General features: G+C 42.2%; 1 protein-coding gene across 1 annotated transcript; it reads left to right on the top strand.

Annotated features, from left to right (window-relative positions):
* Nucleotides 1–2,249: 2,249 nt before the first annotated feature.
* On the top strand, nt 2,250–5,289 carry fjx1 (four-jointed box kinase 1). The gene has a single exon (XM_010883673.3). It carries the CDS (start codon nt 3,199–3,201, stop codon nt 4,498–4,500), a length of 1,302 nt encoding a protein of 433 aa, XP_010881975.2. The 5' UTR covers nt 2,250–3,198; the 3' UTR covers nt 4,501–5,289.
* The last annotated feature ends 13,559 nt before the right edge of the window (nt 5,290–18,848 follow it).

Here is an 18,848-nt window from a genome sequence, read left to right as displayed (position 1 = left end):
AAGTAGTTTGTATTTCTTTGTTTTCAGCTACAATTCTAGTTTGGTATTTTTTGGTTTTTAGTATCTAGTCCTGTATATCTATGTTTACCTTTCTAGTATCGTATATCTGCAGCCCAGACTTCCCTCTCCCCAGACACTTCCTCCAGCTCTTCCGGGGGGACACCGAGGCGTTCCCAGGCCAGCCGGGAGACATAGTCCCTCCAGCGTGTCCTAGGTCTTCCCCGGGGTCTCCTCCCGGTGGGACGGGACTGGAACACCTTCCCAGGAAGGAGTTCCGGAGGCATCCGAAACAGATGCCCAAGCCACCTCAGCTGACCCCTCTCGATGTGGAGGAGCAGCGGCTCTACTCTGAGCTCCTCCCGGGTGACCGAGCTTCTCACCCTATCTCTAAGGGAACGCCCAGCCACCCTGCGGAGAAAGCTCATTTCGGCCGCCTGTATCCGGGATCTTGCTGAGCCGCAAGGCGAAGCTCTCGATTTACCGGTCAATCTACGTTCCTACTCTCACCTATGGTCATGAGCTTTGGGTCATGACCGAAAGGACAAGGAAATAGTCTCATTAATGAAAATAAAGAGACCTAAAGTATGTTATAGGCTAAAATGAGGGCTTGCAGATAGAAGTTTGCTGCAAACAATGTTCCACCATACTGTAAATGTGAAAGCCTGTGATATTATCTCTGAGCTTAAACTGCTCAAATCTGAGAAGATAATATAGTGGATCTGGTCCAAGAACGTTATCTTCAACCACTGAACTGCCCTGTAGGGATGATTTGTGTTGAAGCATTGGCAGTGTTAGGTTTGCACCATGTCATCTGACCAAAACACCTTCCCACATACAAGACAATGAACTTGGTATCCCCTTCAAAGTATTTGCTGGCCTCCCTGGCCTCACAATTCTCCTTGTTTGAGCTTTGAGTTGAGAGACAGTATTTTTGGCAGTTGTTGGATGGGGTGATGCAGAATTCAGTTCCTGATTATTGATCCAACTGTGCTCACTGGGATATTGAAAAACATAATTTTGTACCAATCTCCTTACCTATATGTTTGTATTTTTTTATCTTTAAGTTCTGTAGAATGCTCTCTGGAAATAATTTTCTTTTCGATTCACATTCTGACCACACATCCTTGCACAGTGTTTTGTATCCAGAAAATGTGACAGCAATTTTATAGCTTGACTTGTGGACGTCAATGATAAAGTTAGTGTCTTCGTTAGACAATTTCTTTCATTTGTATAAACTGGGAGCTTAAATGGGTTGAATATTTATGCAAAAACATAGTTCATGTTCTTGTTTTTTTCTTACAAATATTTCCCAACATAAAACCTAATGTCATTATAAAAATGGCAAGATACTTCTATTAGATTTGGTTCACAACAATTTGTGGAACAGATTGTGGCATGTTTAGGAGCAAAATTATTTCTTAATTAGTTTTTCCTTTTTGTTCTTTGAAATGTTGAAAGGTTGGATTCTTCTAATTTTTAGTCTAAGATCAAGATGATAAACAACAATGGGAGTGTTTCAGAGCCATTTTCACAAAATGTTACCAAGGGGTATAATAATTGTAATTACAATAGGTTATTAATAAAAATGACACTCAGAAATTATATCTGAAATCCATCCCTCCAACTGAGTAAGAAAGCATACAATGAATGGTGTATGATATTGGTATGTTAGAGATTTATTAATGTCAGCATTTGCCCATCAAACTAAGCATAATAATTTGAAATATGTCAGTGTCTTGTCAACCAGAAAGACCTATTTTCAACAACCTTTGCTCAGTGCATTGGATTCTAAAAATAAAGCATGGTGGGAAAAGACTCAAAGAGTAGAATAAAATTAAGTCCTTTCCATTGTGTGGCTCTGTTAATCTTAATTAGTTCTAGGAGATTGGCCTGTGCTCCAGTGTTACCCTAGAGAAGTAAATCCTCATCCACTCAAATAAGCTGCATTCAGCAAAAGTACTAATCACGCAATCTGGAAAATCGCACATGAACAGTAACATCTCACAATGTCATTGATAGGCCTTGATGAAATTGTAATACATTGAATCTGAAATTGTAGTACAAACAATCAGTCTACACTAAATTGAAGTTAAAACATGAGTGCAATGAAGTCTATATTATAAGTACAGATCAAGGCAAGCGACTCTGTTCAGCTTTGTCATAGCTTGGCAGCCGACCTAACCAACTGTGATTATTGATCAGTTCAGAGGATACCAAAATTCAGCACACCTGGTCTTCCATGTTGGATAAATAGAAAAATATATAAGGGTCTGCAGCTTAGGGCTTGACAAATAAAACAGCTCATTATAGCTTGGCTGGGATGTGAAGCAAAACGTAGGCCTATAGGATGCCTCACTGAGGTCACGGCAAGGACATGTACCAACGTGATATTGAAATGACCTGAAGGGGCAGCCTAGATGTTACGCATCACCCTACATCATGTTTTACTTTTTTTAGGAGTTTATTAGTTGACTCAAATCTCGATCGCTTTCAATAGCACAGGTACATTTTTGCAATAACAGACAATTTTCCTGAATACGAATGCGTTAATTATAAACAATTATGTTTTCCCAAACCTGAAAGAATATGAAGTGCCGGTCTTATTCGGATAGAACCGTGCACATTCGGGTGTGCCCCAGTCGCACTTGCCGGATGTCTGTCTCTCCCGAGTAGCCTACTGCTTCCATAGCACCGCTGAGCACACACCACTTCCCACGATACTTCTACCAGCCCAAGTCACGTGTCCCCCGCCTAGTTTCTGTGTCGAAGCCACACAAATCAAACTCAAACAGCACTCAGTGGAGATCGTACAGAGATGGAGACGAATGAAGCGAGAGAAAAATCTTTTCGCTGTCGGGAACAAGAGACTCGGAAAAAACATGACCCGTTTAGTAAAATACTTTCATAATTGACGGAGATGGATTTTAATTCAGACAACCGCTACCGAGACGCGAACCTCGTTGCTTAGCGGATCCCTCGGTTATCCAAAGAGTCCAACTCCGCCCGTAAGCGGAGCTTAGGGTTGTTTTATGGGGCACCGGACGAAGCGCCTGTATTAGGCATTTATTACACTCCGGCGCTCTGCGGTTTAACGAGACTTGGATTATTACTTCTCATTTCATACACTTGTTTATAATATAAATTTAAGCCGCTGGTGTTGTGCGAAGCGCAACAACGGAAGGGCAGTTATCACTAACAATGAGGGCTGTGTCTGCGAACTTACTTGCATTGCTCCTTTTCTGCACTTGTGCCTGTGTTTTCTACGTCTGGAATAGTTTGGAGGTGAGTCGGCTCGAGAGATACACGCGGGGACTACAGTCAGCGAGTTGGGGGACCCTTCACCCCGGGCCACCCTCGGACCTTCCCGTTAAAACTTTCCGGGCTCTACTCACCGTTCCAGCGGCGCAGAGACTGCACTTTGGGGATGGCAGGCAGTATGTCCACAATCTCACTGGTGTAAGGGATCAAACGGGCTCTTTAGGAAGCAGAGATTACCATATTAATGTAGATAACAAGGAGTCAGCACAGAAGGGGGTCCCGGAGTCCAATTTTGTCTCTCTGGTTGAAGAAGGGATTTTCTGGAGTGAATGGCTGGAGGATCGGCTTCCCGTCAGCTTCAGCGAGAAACATGCCCGGGCATGGAGAGAGAGAGCCCGGGGACAGCGGATAGTTAAACTAGAGCCGGGTTGTGGTAGAATATCGAATCAACTTGCCACGTTTTTGGACGGAACTAAAGCTTGCGTGCGTTATGGAATAAACGCCGACCAGGTGCAGGGGGAAACTTTGACTTATTATCTGGCTGGTTTGCTGGGTATTACAAATATACCACCTCTCATTCTCTCCCAGCTAAACGTGGACAGTGAACAATGGGATTACGTGAGGAGAAAGATTTTCAGTTTACAGTGGAGTGAGCGGGCTGTGGTCTCACTCACGGAGTGGGTCGCCAACCTGACCGGGGTAGTCACACCTGAACCTCTCCGCCAGAAGAGCAAGGGATTGCTTCCTTTGCCGGGTGAACTGAGGAACCAAACGACGGAAGAGCTGGTTGAGCTAATGCAGTGGACTGACCTGATAATATTGGACTACTTGTCTGCCAACTTCGACAGGCTTGTTAGTAACCTGTTTAGCTTGCAATGGGACTCGCGCGTGATGGAAAGGGAGACTAACAACCTGCTCAGAACGCCCCGCGGCAACCTTGTTTTTATAGACAACGAGGCAGGGCTTGTGCACGGTTTCCGTGTGCTGGATATGTGGGAGAAGTATCACAGTACCATATTGGGCTCTGTTTGCGTGTTTAGAAAGAGGACAGCGCAGCGCGTGATTGAACTGCACCGGCGCAGGGACACCAGGACTCGGCTACTCGAGCTGTACAGAGACAGCGAACCATTGTCTCCCGAACTAGGCTTTTTCTCAGACGAACACGCGGGAGTACTACAGACCCGAATAGACCGAGTATACAAACACATTACTCATTGCAAAGGGATGTACCACCAGCTGTGAGCATCTACTGTTTAGACTACTCTTAGGATCTGGATCTGCACCTGCTCCACAGACTGACGTGTGACACTAACCAGTAGTCACACATCTGTACGTGCAAGATTACCGTTTTAAATATCTCGATGAACTACCTCTTGTGAAAACAGTATTGCCTAATTTGATAAACATTAATATGGCCTTTTTTGCTTTGTGCAGGTTAGGCAATGCTATAGGCTACTTCATTTTCACACAGCCTCAAAATATAGCTGCAATATAATGTGATGAGCCAATGCATCTTTGTATCTATTTAGGTTTAACTGTGAGCCTCCAGTCTCTGCAGTTTGATACATAGTTCTGTTAAATGGTACAAACAAACAATTGTGTCATGCGGTTAACGTTAACTACTTTGGTTTAGCTTGTATGTGCAAGTTGCATCCTGTTCAATATTCTCTGCAAGAATCTTGATCACTCACATGATGAGAACCAAGCCTTAAGGTTACTCCTAAATAGTGTTTGTTAGTGCATACATTTGTGATGTAGAATTTGTCACCTGTCTTATTCCTTTTATTTAAGATCTAGTCTACTGTACACTCATTCGACAAAGTGCACACTTTGTACCTGGTTATTTTTTATTTTATCCTCATCCTTAATGCCATTATGACCCATTCATATTGGTTGTACATGCTGTAAGTGAATACTGTATCTGTTAACCTGTTTTTGATGTTCACAATTGAAATCCTACTTCCCTAATTCAATGTGCATTGTAACATTCCAATCTTGTCTTTTGCTAAATATATTGTAATTTAAGTTGTCCGACCATGTGTTTGGTATTCAGTCCTTCCGTGTGGTTTGAATGGCAGTTCAAATTAGTTTCCCGTTCTGTGTGTACCATCCTGGAGGTTTTCATATAAGTGCCCTGTCCCATCCTTGTCCATAACAAGTACACCCATTGTGCTGTTAAAATGCAGTTCTCTCAGAGCCTGTTACCCTGGGATTCTGAGTTCTTTCTCCCTCTTACTGGCAGACGGTTAGGCAGGGCCAACTCAATTCTCTTTGCCATACACCAGCTCCAACCTTCCATTTGAATTAAGACTTTATTTGATTTGATTGAATAACAGATACATTTATCAAATAAGTAAATAAAATAAAACCGTCTCACCTAATAACACCCATATAAAGGTTTTGTGTTGGTGGTGCCACAGTAAATCTGTTACAGTGGAATATTGTGAATACCTGAAATCACCATTTTGAGTTTAGCCTCATGTATATGTTTTTATTAAAAGGGTTGTTAAATGGTTCATTTTAGAATTAGACACAGGATTTAGACACACTCCTCAGAACCAATCTATTTCCCTGACGCCTTTTTATTTTGATTCCCTAGACCATTGGGATGGTTTTTTTTTAATACTAAAATGTTTTACTTCTCATTAGCCTATTTCAATGGTTAATTTTATTGTCAGACAAGGTCAAGGATTTTTTTTTTTAACTGTTTTATAAACTGTCACATCTTGGAAGCACAGCATTTGCCTGTTTTAACAAACTAAAACTTTCTCATTAGTTCCATAGCAGCCTCTCCGGCTTCTGTGATCTCCTGTACCAGACCTGCAAAAGGCTCATATTAGATGTCATTGATAAGCCTTTGAATGGCTAATGGTTTCCAGACCTTCCTCTCTCCATCCATCCATTCTTTCCCTATATCCCTCATGTCGTCTGGTTCCTCTTACACCTTTCTGTTAATAGCTAGCTGCAGGGCGCTCCAGTAAAGTTCATCCTGTTCCAAGCAGATGTGGGTCAGGGGAAGCGAGGGGGCCAGAGGTAAGAGAATAACGATGAGAGGGTTTAGGCTCTATGAGGTATCCTATTCGGACTCTTGTGAACACATCCTTGTGGTGTGGTGTCTAGTCTACTGTGCTGGTCATTGATCTGTGTTTTTCTCCCTAATAGAAATTAGAGGCTTGAGCTGATAGGATTTGAGCCTGTGCTGTTGGAGGCTTTAGTAGGGCTAGCTTCCTGCTTTCCTGCCCTGTTGGTTGTTTGGGTGGTAGGGACTTTTTGGATCAATAGGTGTACTGACTTCTCACTGCTAAGTAGAGTGAAAGCAAGTCATATTAACAGTTGTCTGGGAAAGGGGTGTGTAGAGGAGGTAGGCAGGAGATTGCAGTGCAGTGAGTCTGTCTCAGTGTGGTTGGGCATCTTGCTCTAAGGTGTCTGTTGATGGCCAACATGATGGAAGAATTACGACGGACACAGGATGAAAGGCGGACCTTCACTCCTCACTCCTATGCCCCTTCTGCCACCAGGCTAGCATCTGTCTACAGGGCATAGCTTAATGGAAAAAGAAAGATTTATTTAGTAAATTATTTTTCTTCTGTTTCTTTTTTTTTTTTTTTTACTATGGCTCATTCCACTTCTGATCACACTAGCGGCGCAAATCAAAGCCTGCAGTCAGAACCACCCCTAACACATTGCATGTGTTAGCATTGCCCTCTGAATGTCTTTTGTTGACTCTACACAAACTATCAAAACTTACTGCCCACTCCTCTCTGTCCCACTGTCTGCTCTGAGGCAGTGAACTCTACAACCCCCCAACATCCCCTCCCAATTTTTCATGCCAACTTCTCATTGGCCACTAATAGTGTTTTTTATTCTAGCCACCTGGATGTGTACTGTTAGCCTTGCATGGAGTAGGGACATTTGGGGCCATTCTCTGGGCCTGTTCATGCTCTGTCAGTGTCACAGGACGACCAGAGAGCCAGGCAGGCACAGGAAGCCACATACATACCAGGGCTCAGCAACAACAGGCAGCCTGGGATTCATTTAATATATTTATTTATTCCACCCCTTACCCCCATCATTTTAATAAAAAAAATAAATATATATATATTTCTTTTTGTTGACAAATTGCCAGTTGGTGACACATCCCCACACATTAAGCAAATACTCAAATCACCAGGAATTCAGGAAATAATGTGGTAGTTTAAGCAAATCAGTTCCCAAGCATCCTCATTAATGTGTGACACTGTCTAAATGTGGTTGCTGTATGCAATTCTTATTTTTCAGTGTTTTTTGGATTAGTTGTGGTCAATTTGCAGTGTACAAATGTAATTTTTTTTAGGTAACAGTTTTGACTGAAATGTGAAATAAGGCGCCTGTTTTTCACTTTGAAATAAGGCACCTGTTTAAGAGAGACCACTAATGATGACACAAAAAACGTGTTTCATGGATATTTCTCCTAATGCCCCTTCAGGGCAAAGTTATCAAAATAACAAAGCAATCCGGCAATGTTGCTGAGTTTGGGTGATCAAAAAACATCTTTGTTTCTGATTAAAACATTTTGGACACACAGCCAATAACGGTAAAGAAAGAAAGAAGGAATCCTAACCAAACTTTCTTGGGGATAGTAAGGTTGTTTCTGGATGGCTCTGGGCCTGTGGACTAGGTCAACACACACATCCTCTGTCTCTGGTCTGCTATCCAGATGCTACTACGTTGCAGACATTCCTAAGGAGGCAAGGGTCAATCTCCCCACACACACAGCCCAGATCCCTGCAGGCAGGGGATGCAGCCGTGTGTTTACGCTCAGCGGGCGGCAGTGAGGTTTTCACTTATTTCTTGAATGGTCTATTGGTTCAAGGGCACCGATTCAGATAATGTTCCTTGTTGTGAAGCAGGTCAGGTTGTCATAAAAATTTGTATTTAAAGATTCATTTCAAAATACAAATAAGAATACTGTGAAAGTTCTCTAAAAGATGTCTAAGTGTCAATGTGGTGGAACATTTCTAAAAAAAAAAGAAGAAAACCCCACAGAAAGCAACAACGGACTGAGTCATTACATCTTAGAGGACTGTCAAGCCAAGTTCAGCCTCAGAGAGGGTAGTGGGTGGACCACTGGCATTCCTTCATGGCTGCCCAGTGCAGGTCACTTCCTGTTGGTGTGTATCAGTGAGAGGCTTCATTGTAATGCTGGGTGCATTCTGGAGGGAGAGCAGAGTCACTCAGTCGCAGGTGACTGGACGCCAGCCGCAGCAGAGTTACTGATTGGTTGGAGTGTATAGACTGGGGGACCAAAGTGAGACAGGACTGGGTCAAATCAAGGGGTTCTGACTGGCGAGACAAACTGAGAGAGGACAAGGGGGGTGTCAGTGAAACGAAGGAACTGTAGGGGATAATGGCATAACAAAACCAAAAGTAATGGGTAGGAGAGCCTGACAGGGGCCCAGGAGGCATGGCTGAGGCAGAGAAAGAAAGTCAAGAGTGGCACAGGCCGGCGCCTGACCTGAAGGACTGGAGGTGTAGAGGGAAGGGAGAGGGCTATGTGGTCTGCTAGGCAGCCAAGCTGGCATTGTGCCTGTAGTCCAGAGCAGGGTCAGTGTCTTGGGGTTTACTCTGTTAAGCCCAGCATGCTGAGACAATTCCAGGAAGGTACAGAGGCAGCTAGACATGAATATGAAGTGCAATGTTAGTTACTGTGTATTTAAAATGCACTTCACATTGACTTTATTCTTATTCAGCTTAGTATGTCCAATTTAATTTTAAGATTTAAATATATTCACATTCAGTTGAACCCCAAACGCAAAGGGTTGAGTAGAGTGATATGTTTATTGTTATGCTGTTTATGTAACATGATTACTTGAGTTGTAGAGGGGGAAACGTAAAAGGTCGAGACACATTGAAATCTTTTTTGTTTAGTATCACAGAGGGTTATCTGGGACCCAACTCTATTATAATCTGTATTATGTGGCTCTGTTTTTACATTTCTCTGTGTGATTCTGTCTATGATAGAAAGATAAACTAAAATATAAAAACCTATATAAGAGGTCTTCCCTCTAGAATAGCAGAGTTCCCTTTGCTCTGATGACTGTTCGGCACAGAGCAGGGCAACTGGGATCGCTGCAAGGTTGAATGGAATGAGTGAAAGAATTGGTTTGTGCAGGGCTCTGTCAGAGTAAATCATTCACTGGGGAAGATTCATGTATTTATCTCCAGCTGTTGTCCATCCTCTTACTGCCTGCCCTGCCTGCTGTACTCTATTATTATGGAAAAGATTATATCCACCCTGTCCTCTTCCATCAAACAGCTCTGCTGCTCTTATTGTTTTCCAGCATCTTTCTCATTCAATCATGGGCAAAGACTACTAGGCTACATCCTCCAACCATTTACTAGCAGGGCATTCTTTCTTTTATTATCCGTCAGTATTCACTTTAAAAAGTGAATGTATCTAATGACAGTAATCCGTAGCAAATATGCTTCATGATGCATTTATTTTGGTGCTTATATGTGTCAACTGGTATTTTCTTACATGAGTGACACTGTTTTAATATATATGTTTTTGGCACATTGTACTGTAAAGAAGAATAAACAATTCGTCTCCCAGCTTTATAGCAGTCAGATAGGAGTAAATAAACAAATCCAAATGCATAATCCAATGTATTTGTAATGTAATGTGTTTCAGGGCAATGCATTGTGTTGATGAATATAAAGTGTAATAGACAGGTCTGCAGCCAGTAGAAGCACTGCATGGCTTACAAAGCACTGTCAAAGTAAATAGTCTGTAAAACATGCTGACCTTTAAATGTGACCTATCATTTTCAGGTGAAATGCATTTAGATGTTATATATAGTCATGGCCAAAAGTATTGGCACCATTTCCCTTTATTCAAATAATGCAGAGTTAAAGAAAACTCTTGACATTTTAAAATTAACCAATTATATGTGAATAATTTACTTAATCTTAGCTTCTTTGATATCCTAAAATAGCCCAGATAATATTATTCGCCCCTTCTTGAAGTGATTGGAAATAATAACATTTCAAGCATGTGATTCTCCTTTACTTTTGAATTGAACTCACTTATGGTGAGTTGCATGTGCCTGTACTATGAAAATCCCTCATTCACAAATCTGAAAACAGCTACTGGTAGGCACCCTTCAAATATCGGTGAACTGGATCAGTTCGCACATGAAGAGTGGGCCAAATTGCTGGGCTATAAGTTTGGCATAAAAACATAGGTTCTGGAATATTAACAGTGAAAAAAATAATTGTGGAGACCAAATATTTTTGTCAATTTCAATGTATTTCTTGGTATAATGTGCGATATTTTAAGAAAGGGAAAAGGTGCCAATACTGTATTGGTATACTACATACTTGCCTATGGGAGAGGAATAGTGTTTAAAATATAAGTATTCTCTGCACACTTCTGTAGGTTATCTCATGTCTCTCTCCCTTACTCACGTTTTGCTTTCATACCTTACAAATTACCCGCTGGTTCCAGTAGATGAGTGGCTTTTCCTCTCTCAAGCCATGAATGTAAAAATGTTTATGTCTTGCAATTACAAATCTTTTGTGTATTAACATCCTGACTTGTTTATCTACTTCCCTGAGCTAGCCAAGCATGACATTAGCTCCTCCATGTCAGGATAAAAGCTCCTCTGTGATGAATAGCCAGCTAGATAGCTACAGCAACGTTAGCTAACTTTAACAACTAGTACCCTCTGTGGGGACTTGTTTCAGGGGATTTAGATGCCACTCCATTGTACCTCCTACAGTTTCTTTAAATTAGTATCTTTTGGCTTCTCATCAAGACCATAAGTCTGTCATAATGAGGTGGACAACAATGATGTTGGACTTCAGTAGAATGTTAATGATTTAGGGACAAATAATGGTTGGGCTACATAAACCATTTACAGAATGATCTTATCCCTAATAAAACAACTGTATAACCTTTCCTTTACGTTTGAGGATGGAAAACAACAATGGAATGTGCATACTTAATTAAAGACTATAAGGCTACTATTATAGGTAGCCCTTATGTCTTAAAGTAATTGGCTCTTGCTCCCTGGAGCCTTGTGTAAGGCCACTTAATTTAGGTTGAATGGGTTTGGTTGACTTGGAAAGTTTTTACACTAAAGTAGTTTTATTTTGATTAATAAATGCCAGATTTGTGTCTGAGATACAAATCAAGACAGATTAATAATTTTTTTAAAGTTTAAATAGCTGAAAATGGCAATTGTCGAACATCAGCTTCTAGTGAGGTGGGACGATACTTTTCTGAACGATACACCTTACTGAGGTCTAAAGACCACATCTTGCTCAATGTGTATTGGAGAGGAATGACTGACTCTTCACAGGAAATCTGATTCTGTATGTCCTTCCAGCTCCATAAAGATAATCTTTTTTTTTCGTGTTGTTGGGAACCAACTACAAACCCGATTCCAAAAAAGTTGGGACACTGTACAAATTGTGAGTAAAAAAGGAATGGAATAATTTACAAATCTCATAAACTTATATTTAATTCACAATATAATATAGATAACATATCGAATGTTGAAAGTGAGACATTTTGTAATATCATGCCAAATATTGGCTCATTCTGGATTTCTTGAGAGCTACACATTCCAAAAAAGTTGGGACAGGTAGCAATAAGAGGCCGGAAAATTTAAATGTACAGAGGAACAGCTGGAGGACCAATTTGCAACTTATTATGTCAATTGGCATCACCAATTCCCCCAATGCTGCGGCGAAAAATAGTGGAGCAATATCAGAAAGGAGTTTCTCAAAGAAAAATTGCAAAGAATTTTAAGTTATCATCATCTACAGTGCATAATATCATCCAAAGATTCAGAGAATCTGGAACAATCTCTGTGCGTAAGGGTCAAGGCCGGAAAACCATACTGGATGCCCGTGATCTTCGGGCCCTCAAACGGCACTGTATCACATACAGGAATGATACTGTAATGGAAATCACAACATGGGCTCAGGAATACTTCCAGAAAACATTGTCGGTGAACACAATCCACCGTGCCATTCACCGTTGCCGGCTAAAACTCTATAGGTCAAAATATAAGCTGTATCTAAACAGGATCCAGAAGCGCAGGCGTTTTCTCTGGGCCAAGGATCATTTAAAATGGACTGTGGCAAAGTGGAAAAGTGTTCTGTAGTCAGACTAATCAAAATTTGAAGTTAATTTCAACGACGACACGACGCAGGGAAGACCTTGCATTTTCCAACATGACAATGCCAGACCACATACTGCATCAATTACAGTGTCATGGCTGCATAGAAGAAGGATCCAGGTACTGAAATGGCCAGCCTGCAGTCCAGATCTTTCACCCATAGAAAACATTTGGTGCATCATAAAGAGGAAGGTGCGACAAAGAAGACCTAAGACAGTTGAGCAACTAGAAGCCTGTATTAGACAAGAATGGGACAACATTCCTATTTATAAACTTGTCTCCTCAGTCCCCAGACATTTGCAGTCTGTTATAAAAAGAAGAGGGGATGCCACACAGTGGTAAACATGGCCTTTTCCCAACTTTTTTGAGATGTGTTGATGCCATGAAATTCAGTTTAAACATTTGATATGTCATCCATGTTGTATTCTGAATAAAATATAGAAATTTGAAACGTCCACATCATTGCATTCTGTTTTTATTTGCAATTGTACAGTGTCCCAACTTTTTTGGAATCGGGTTTGTACAAACATCTACTGTAAACGGCAGCATGTTAGTTACCAGGTAAACAACTCTGCCAGACCTTTTAAGCCTTCCTGTTAGTGGTCTGGCAATGCATTGCACGTTCATGTGTTTCGCTCCAAGGCACAGCAAGCATAACTTGTTGTTAATACGGAAATTGTATTTATGTTATATATGAACATTTTATAAAATGTTATATTAATGTTGAAGTTGGTTTCTATGAAATAATTTTAGTGTAAAAACCCTCTTTGAAAGGTTTTAATAAAAAAACACTTTCTTGCTCCTGATTGACAGATTTGTTTAATCTTGTTATAGCCCCGAAGCTGACACCTCCACAAAGGGCTGCCAGACACTTCTACAAAGCACACAGGATTTGGCTTGCTAGCATAAGGTTCTATGTAAATGCGAATAATTTTGTTTTGGAAATTACACAATAATTTTTTAAGGGGGAAGAATAATTGATCGCATTGATAGACACTAATCATTTGGCTTTTAAGTGAGACACAATCAGAGCCAACGGGCTTAATGAAGATATTTCTATGCTTATGCAGCGCAGCGTGTGTACGGATTAGCATGATGCAAAGCAAGGCAGCATTGGACATGTGGCTGGTCTAAATGAATTGGATGGACAAATGGTTCTGCTTGCATAACTCCCGGGAGGCTGTGACCTATCAAAATACAACAGGCAGCACATCTGCAACCACGCCAGCTACAGTCAGACCATGAGGATGGCTTGAAAAGGAAATTGTCAATTCCAACAACATTTGGGTATGATTGGTGGGAACTTGTGCTTATGTGTACCCTGACTGTGAACTCACTCCTTTCTCCACATTGCTGCCAAGTGTAGCACACAGAGATGTGTAAACCAAAAACAGCCTTGTGTCCATGTTTTCAGGCGCAGGTTAATAGGCCCGATGAAAGGTTTTTGCGTGTTGTTCAAAGCAGAAGACCTGCGGGTCAAGCCCCCGTGTGGGGTGGCTGGACAGTGTAGAAAGGTGTACAGTCTGAGCAGCGCGGCGGCCTTTGCAAGAGCACTGAGAGAATCGATACACAAAGAAGAGCTAGAGGATATGTGGCACTTGATGACTAAATACCAGCACATTGCTGATTCAGCTCTTCCCCCCTCCTCCCTCCGTAGCTGACCATGGCCTTTCTGAATGTTAGTGTTAGCTTGCGGCTTTCAGCTTATTAGAGGTATGTGTGGTTACTCTTTTCCAGTCACTTTGAATGATGGCACCATTTGCTGGTGCCTGTGCTCGGTAATTTGGTCATTTCTATGTAAATTGTGCTTTGTGCCGTACAAGGCTGTTGTAGCCCACAAATGCTACCGCTCGCCCCGGCCAGTAATGGTGCAGTGTTACACTGACGTGATTACAGCTCTGTGTAGTCGCCATGTCTGTCAGTCAGTCGGGTTAAGATCCATGTGCCTTTTGTGAGAGATCCAGGGGATTGCTGTAGTTTATTGTAAAAACCACGTGAAGAATTGTGGGCTGAGCCTGTCTGTATCAGTGTTTTAAAACGAGCTGGGGCATGCCACACTGAAGGAGAGGTGGACATGTAACGTCAACACAAAGGGAATGAGCACACCATCAACTATAAAGGTGAGGGGATTTGTATATGATGAAGGTCACCTGAGATCTACAATAACCCGGGACTCTGACTCACCTCAAATGATGGGTCTGACAGCCAGTCTGAGTCCGCCCCACAGGAATCCCTTGTTGAGACAATTACAGGGCTCAGGCCTCCATCCTGTCTGCTGAGAACTCTTCACATCTTCAAACACCCTCACTTTACCTAAACACAAGAGAGGGGAAAAAATGGCAATTGCTTTTTTGCAGACGCTCTGTATGTCGACCACTCCACATAACAACTACACTTTATTTTGTCCTCTTGACTAAATTAACACCTAATAGGTATCTATAGAGGCTGAGGGAGGCATCCAAGAGGGGCTGGAGTGTCACCGAGAGAATAACAGCACACCAGCAATTCCCGTCTTAATCCTCTCTCTCTCTCTCTTTCTCTCTTATTTATTCTTTCTCTTGTTCTCTCACTCACTATGCTCCGTTTTCTCCCCTTCTATCTCTTTCTCCATCTTCCCCATCTCATAATAATTTCCCAAGCTCGTTAGGCCTATGCAAATATTGCCAATGAGAGATCCTCCATGGAGCCATTGGTTGTGGGGGACTAATCATGCAGGCTGGTTACAAAGATGCCACTGAAACAGAATTTAAATCTGACTCACCACTCTGTCTCTTTCTCTCTGCAGTGGACCTGGAACACTGCTAATGGGATGAATTCCCTCCATTTTACCACTTCTTAAGTTTACTTCCTCCTTCGATTTTCAGATAGTAGCATTCTACCCGGGGACTCTGTGACCTGGAGATTTGCTATAGGAGCCAATTGTTTTAATGGTTATATTTATATTCTCACATCAGAAAAGGGAGATGGCGTACATTTAGGTAGTGGGAGACATGGAGAGAAAAATAGACATCCCTGCTGGGACAAAAACAGCCGTAAATGTGATTTATCCATTCAGCCATTGATTTATGTACAGTCCATTCTGCTGTCATACTGGCTTCGCGGAGCAACAGGGGTTTGCCTCCTTGACACACTCATGGCTTCACTCCAGACCCTAAAGCACAAATAGACCCATACACAAGCATTTAAACAAACACAGGCACCTATGTTTACCTCCGTCAATAACCGCTATCTCTTTTTCTCACTCTCTCTCTCACACACACACACATACGTACACATCTGCCTGGTGTGTTTTGAGCCGTGCAGGCTGCCATGAGTTGAAAGCAGGCCGATGGATAACTCAGGCACGTGCAGACTTGTGGAATGCATGCTTGCTGTGCAAGAACGTCAGGACAGGATTTGACCTCGCCCATGTTCAGTTTTTATAACCTCCACCCCCCTAAAACACGCCCATGCTGTCACTCAAACTTTCCCCCTTCCGTGTCTGATGTCACTGCTGGACAAGGTCATATTTCCATGCTCATGGTAAAGTTCAAACACTCCTCTTCCAAACTAGACATGGCCCACTAGCAGAACCAATCCATCAAGCTCCTTCCCTGTCAACAACGTGCCTTATTTAGGTGTTAGGATGACAGGGTAAATGACCAACCCTCCCATACCCTCCCTCTTTCTCCTCTCATTTTCTCCCCCACTTCCAGGTGCTCCAATAGCTCACAGGACTTTAGATCCAGAGAAGACATTCCTGAACTTCAGAGGCAGAGACATCCCAGCACGATGAGACATATTTATGACTTGCTAATGTGAGAAAGGAGAGAAGCTGATGCGGGCTACTTCAAAGTCTCTGTCTTTCTCTTTCTCTCCGCCTATGCATTTGACAGCTCTGTTCGGTCTCAGCGGGTTCACTGTGGTACGGTCAGGGATCCACAAGACGATGCACCATATTACTGGGAAAAAATGTTATGCTCTGATCGGTTTCTTGCTCAGACGGATGTTAGTGATAGGGCTTTGCAGTTATTTCAAACGACGGAAAAGGTGACATTTGACAGATTGCCATTCCAGCCTTTCTATTTTCCACCTGTATAAGATATTTCACTGTCTCTTAGACAACCATCTTCTTCGAAGTTTGAAATTAGTTTTGTGTGACTTTGCCTGCCATGCTATAGGACACCCACGGCCGTGATATGTGCCCTTGTTGGTGAATAGGGAGTGTTGTATTGCAGGTCCCTATGGTGTGAAGTTGATATATGTGCAGGTTGGTGTCATTCCTCTGAACCGCTGGTGTAATGAACCCTGTTCTGCTCTTGTAACATTTGTGCTGATTGATTACAAACAAAGAGCGTTTAACATGCAGCGGTTGGCCTACCGTTAAGACTGCGACACAGCTTCAGAGACAAATGACAGGAAGCAAGAGAGAGGGAGAGAGAGAGATAGAATGAGGAAGACAGAGAGAGAGAGACAGAAAATCCCCACAATCCTTTAGTCCACATTGCACAGCATGTTAAATGAAAAGAGTTTTGTAGTCAGGTTATTGTTCCACCCACATAAGAAGAAGAGCAGTCCAAGTCAAGGGAAAGGGGCCGTGCTGCTTGTTGCCTGCCATTACATCTTGGACCCAATATGATCTGCTAGAATATAGTGGGGGTCCCAACACATCACCTCCTACACTGTTGTTATGTGTGAGTAGAAATTAAAGAGGATTTGCTGCGTTATCAATTTCACATTTATTCTCCCTCTATCTGATCTCTCCCCTACCAGAAATTGGCTTTATTTGTGCAACATTGTATATGACACGTATTGGAATTACTTTGGGGTATTACTTTTGAGACTTTAGTAACTTGTACTTCACTTGACAAAACTAAAGTCCATTGTTTTAACCAAGATACTTTGCATCTTTGTTTAAAATACTTTTGTAATAGAAGTGCCATATTGTTCAGGAGCTAAATTCTTGGAGCTAATATAAAACATTTCCAGTATATTCAACTTTTTCAAAGCTGCTTACAGTCAGTGAATTCAACTAAAGTAGCATAACAGGGGTGGCAGGGTAGCCTAGTAGCCAAGAGCATTGGGCCAGTACATGAAAGATAGTTGGCTCTCATCCCTAAGTAAAAACAATGTGGTGCTGTCTCTGAGCAGTTATTTATTTATTTACCTTTATTTGAACAGAGAAATCAACTGAGACCATTGTCTCTTCTACAGCTGAGCCCTGTATTACAACAATAAAAACACATACATTTATAAGAAATGTAAAATGTCTTATAGGCACTCGAACCCTTAAGATCACTCTGAATGGATTTCCATGACTTCCATGTTTTACCCAGTTCTGAATAGGTCCACGGTATCTCCAGCACTATCCAGTCAGGAGAACGTTTTTGGTAACTACTGTTCTTCCAACCATTGTAATTTTGTCTGTTAGATATTCATGAAATGTTTGCATGGCAGCCTTATATGAACCTTATAATTACATCAATAACATCATGTCTGACCCTTCTGGATGTCAGTGACTCCCAGCCAACGGAAGCATATTATACACAGTGATGAGTGCAAAAATTAGCTGGGCTGATTAAATGCAGATAAAAAATACATATAAAACTTAGGGGAACTCTTAAATCACAAACTGGTACTCGATGAAGGAAATATTCCAGATCAAAATATTTACTGTACATTGTGTAAATCGTTGACAACCAGCGGTCAATGTAAACCAATATCACCAAACGACTGAGGGCTGGATTCAAACTCACACCAAAAATTTAAGTAAACATTTGAAATCGCAGGCTGTTCCAACTTGCGTGAATTTCATTACGGCAACTCACAATGTGACTCAGTAGTGTGTATGGCCCCCACGTGCCTGTATGCACTCCTGACAATGTCTGGGCATGCTCCTGATGAGATGGCGGATGGTGTCCTGGGGGATCTCCTCCCAGACCTGGATCAGGGCATCAGTGAGCTCCTGTACAGTCTGTGGTGCTATTTGGCGGTGTTGGATGCACCGATACATAACGTCCCAGAGGTTCTCAATTGGATTCAGGTCTGGGGAACGTGAGGGCCAGTCATTGTCCTGCACCAGGAGGAACTCAGGGCCCACTGCACCAGCGTAAGGTCTGACAATGGGTCTGAGGATTTCATCCCAGTTCCTAACAGCAGTCAGGGTACTGTTGGCTAGCACATGGAGGTCTGTGACCCTCCAAGGATATGCCTCCCCAGACCATCACTGACCCACCGCCAAACTGATCATGCTGGATGATGTTGCAGGAAGCATAATGTTCACCACGACATCTCCAGACTCTTTCATGCCTGTCACATGTGCTCATTGTTAAGCTACTCTCATCTGTGAAGAGAATGGGGCACCAATGGTGGACCTGCCAATGTTGATGTTCTCTGGCGAATGCAAATCGAGCTGCACAATGCTGGGCTGTGAGCACAGGTCCC

The sequence above is a fragment of the Esox lucius genome, chromosome 19 (genome assembly GCF_011004845.1).
Source record: "Esox lucius isolate fEsoLuc1 chromosome 19, fEsoLuc1.pri, whole genome shotgun sequence".
Classification (NCBI taxonomy): Eukaryota; Metazoa; Chordata; class Actinopteri; order Esociformes; family Esocidae; genus Esox; species Esox lucius.
This window is presented reverse-complemented; position numbering and strand designations above follow the sequence as displayed.

Coding starts and splice junctions, on each gene's coding strand:
- fjx1 (XM_010883673.3), top strand. CDS start 3,199: ATGAGGGCTGTGTCTGCGAACTTACTTGCATTGCTCCTTTTCTGCACT.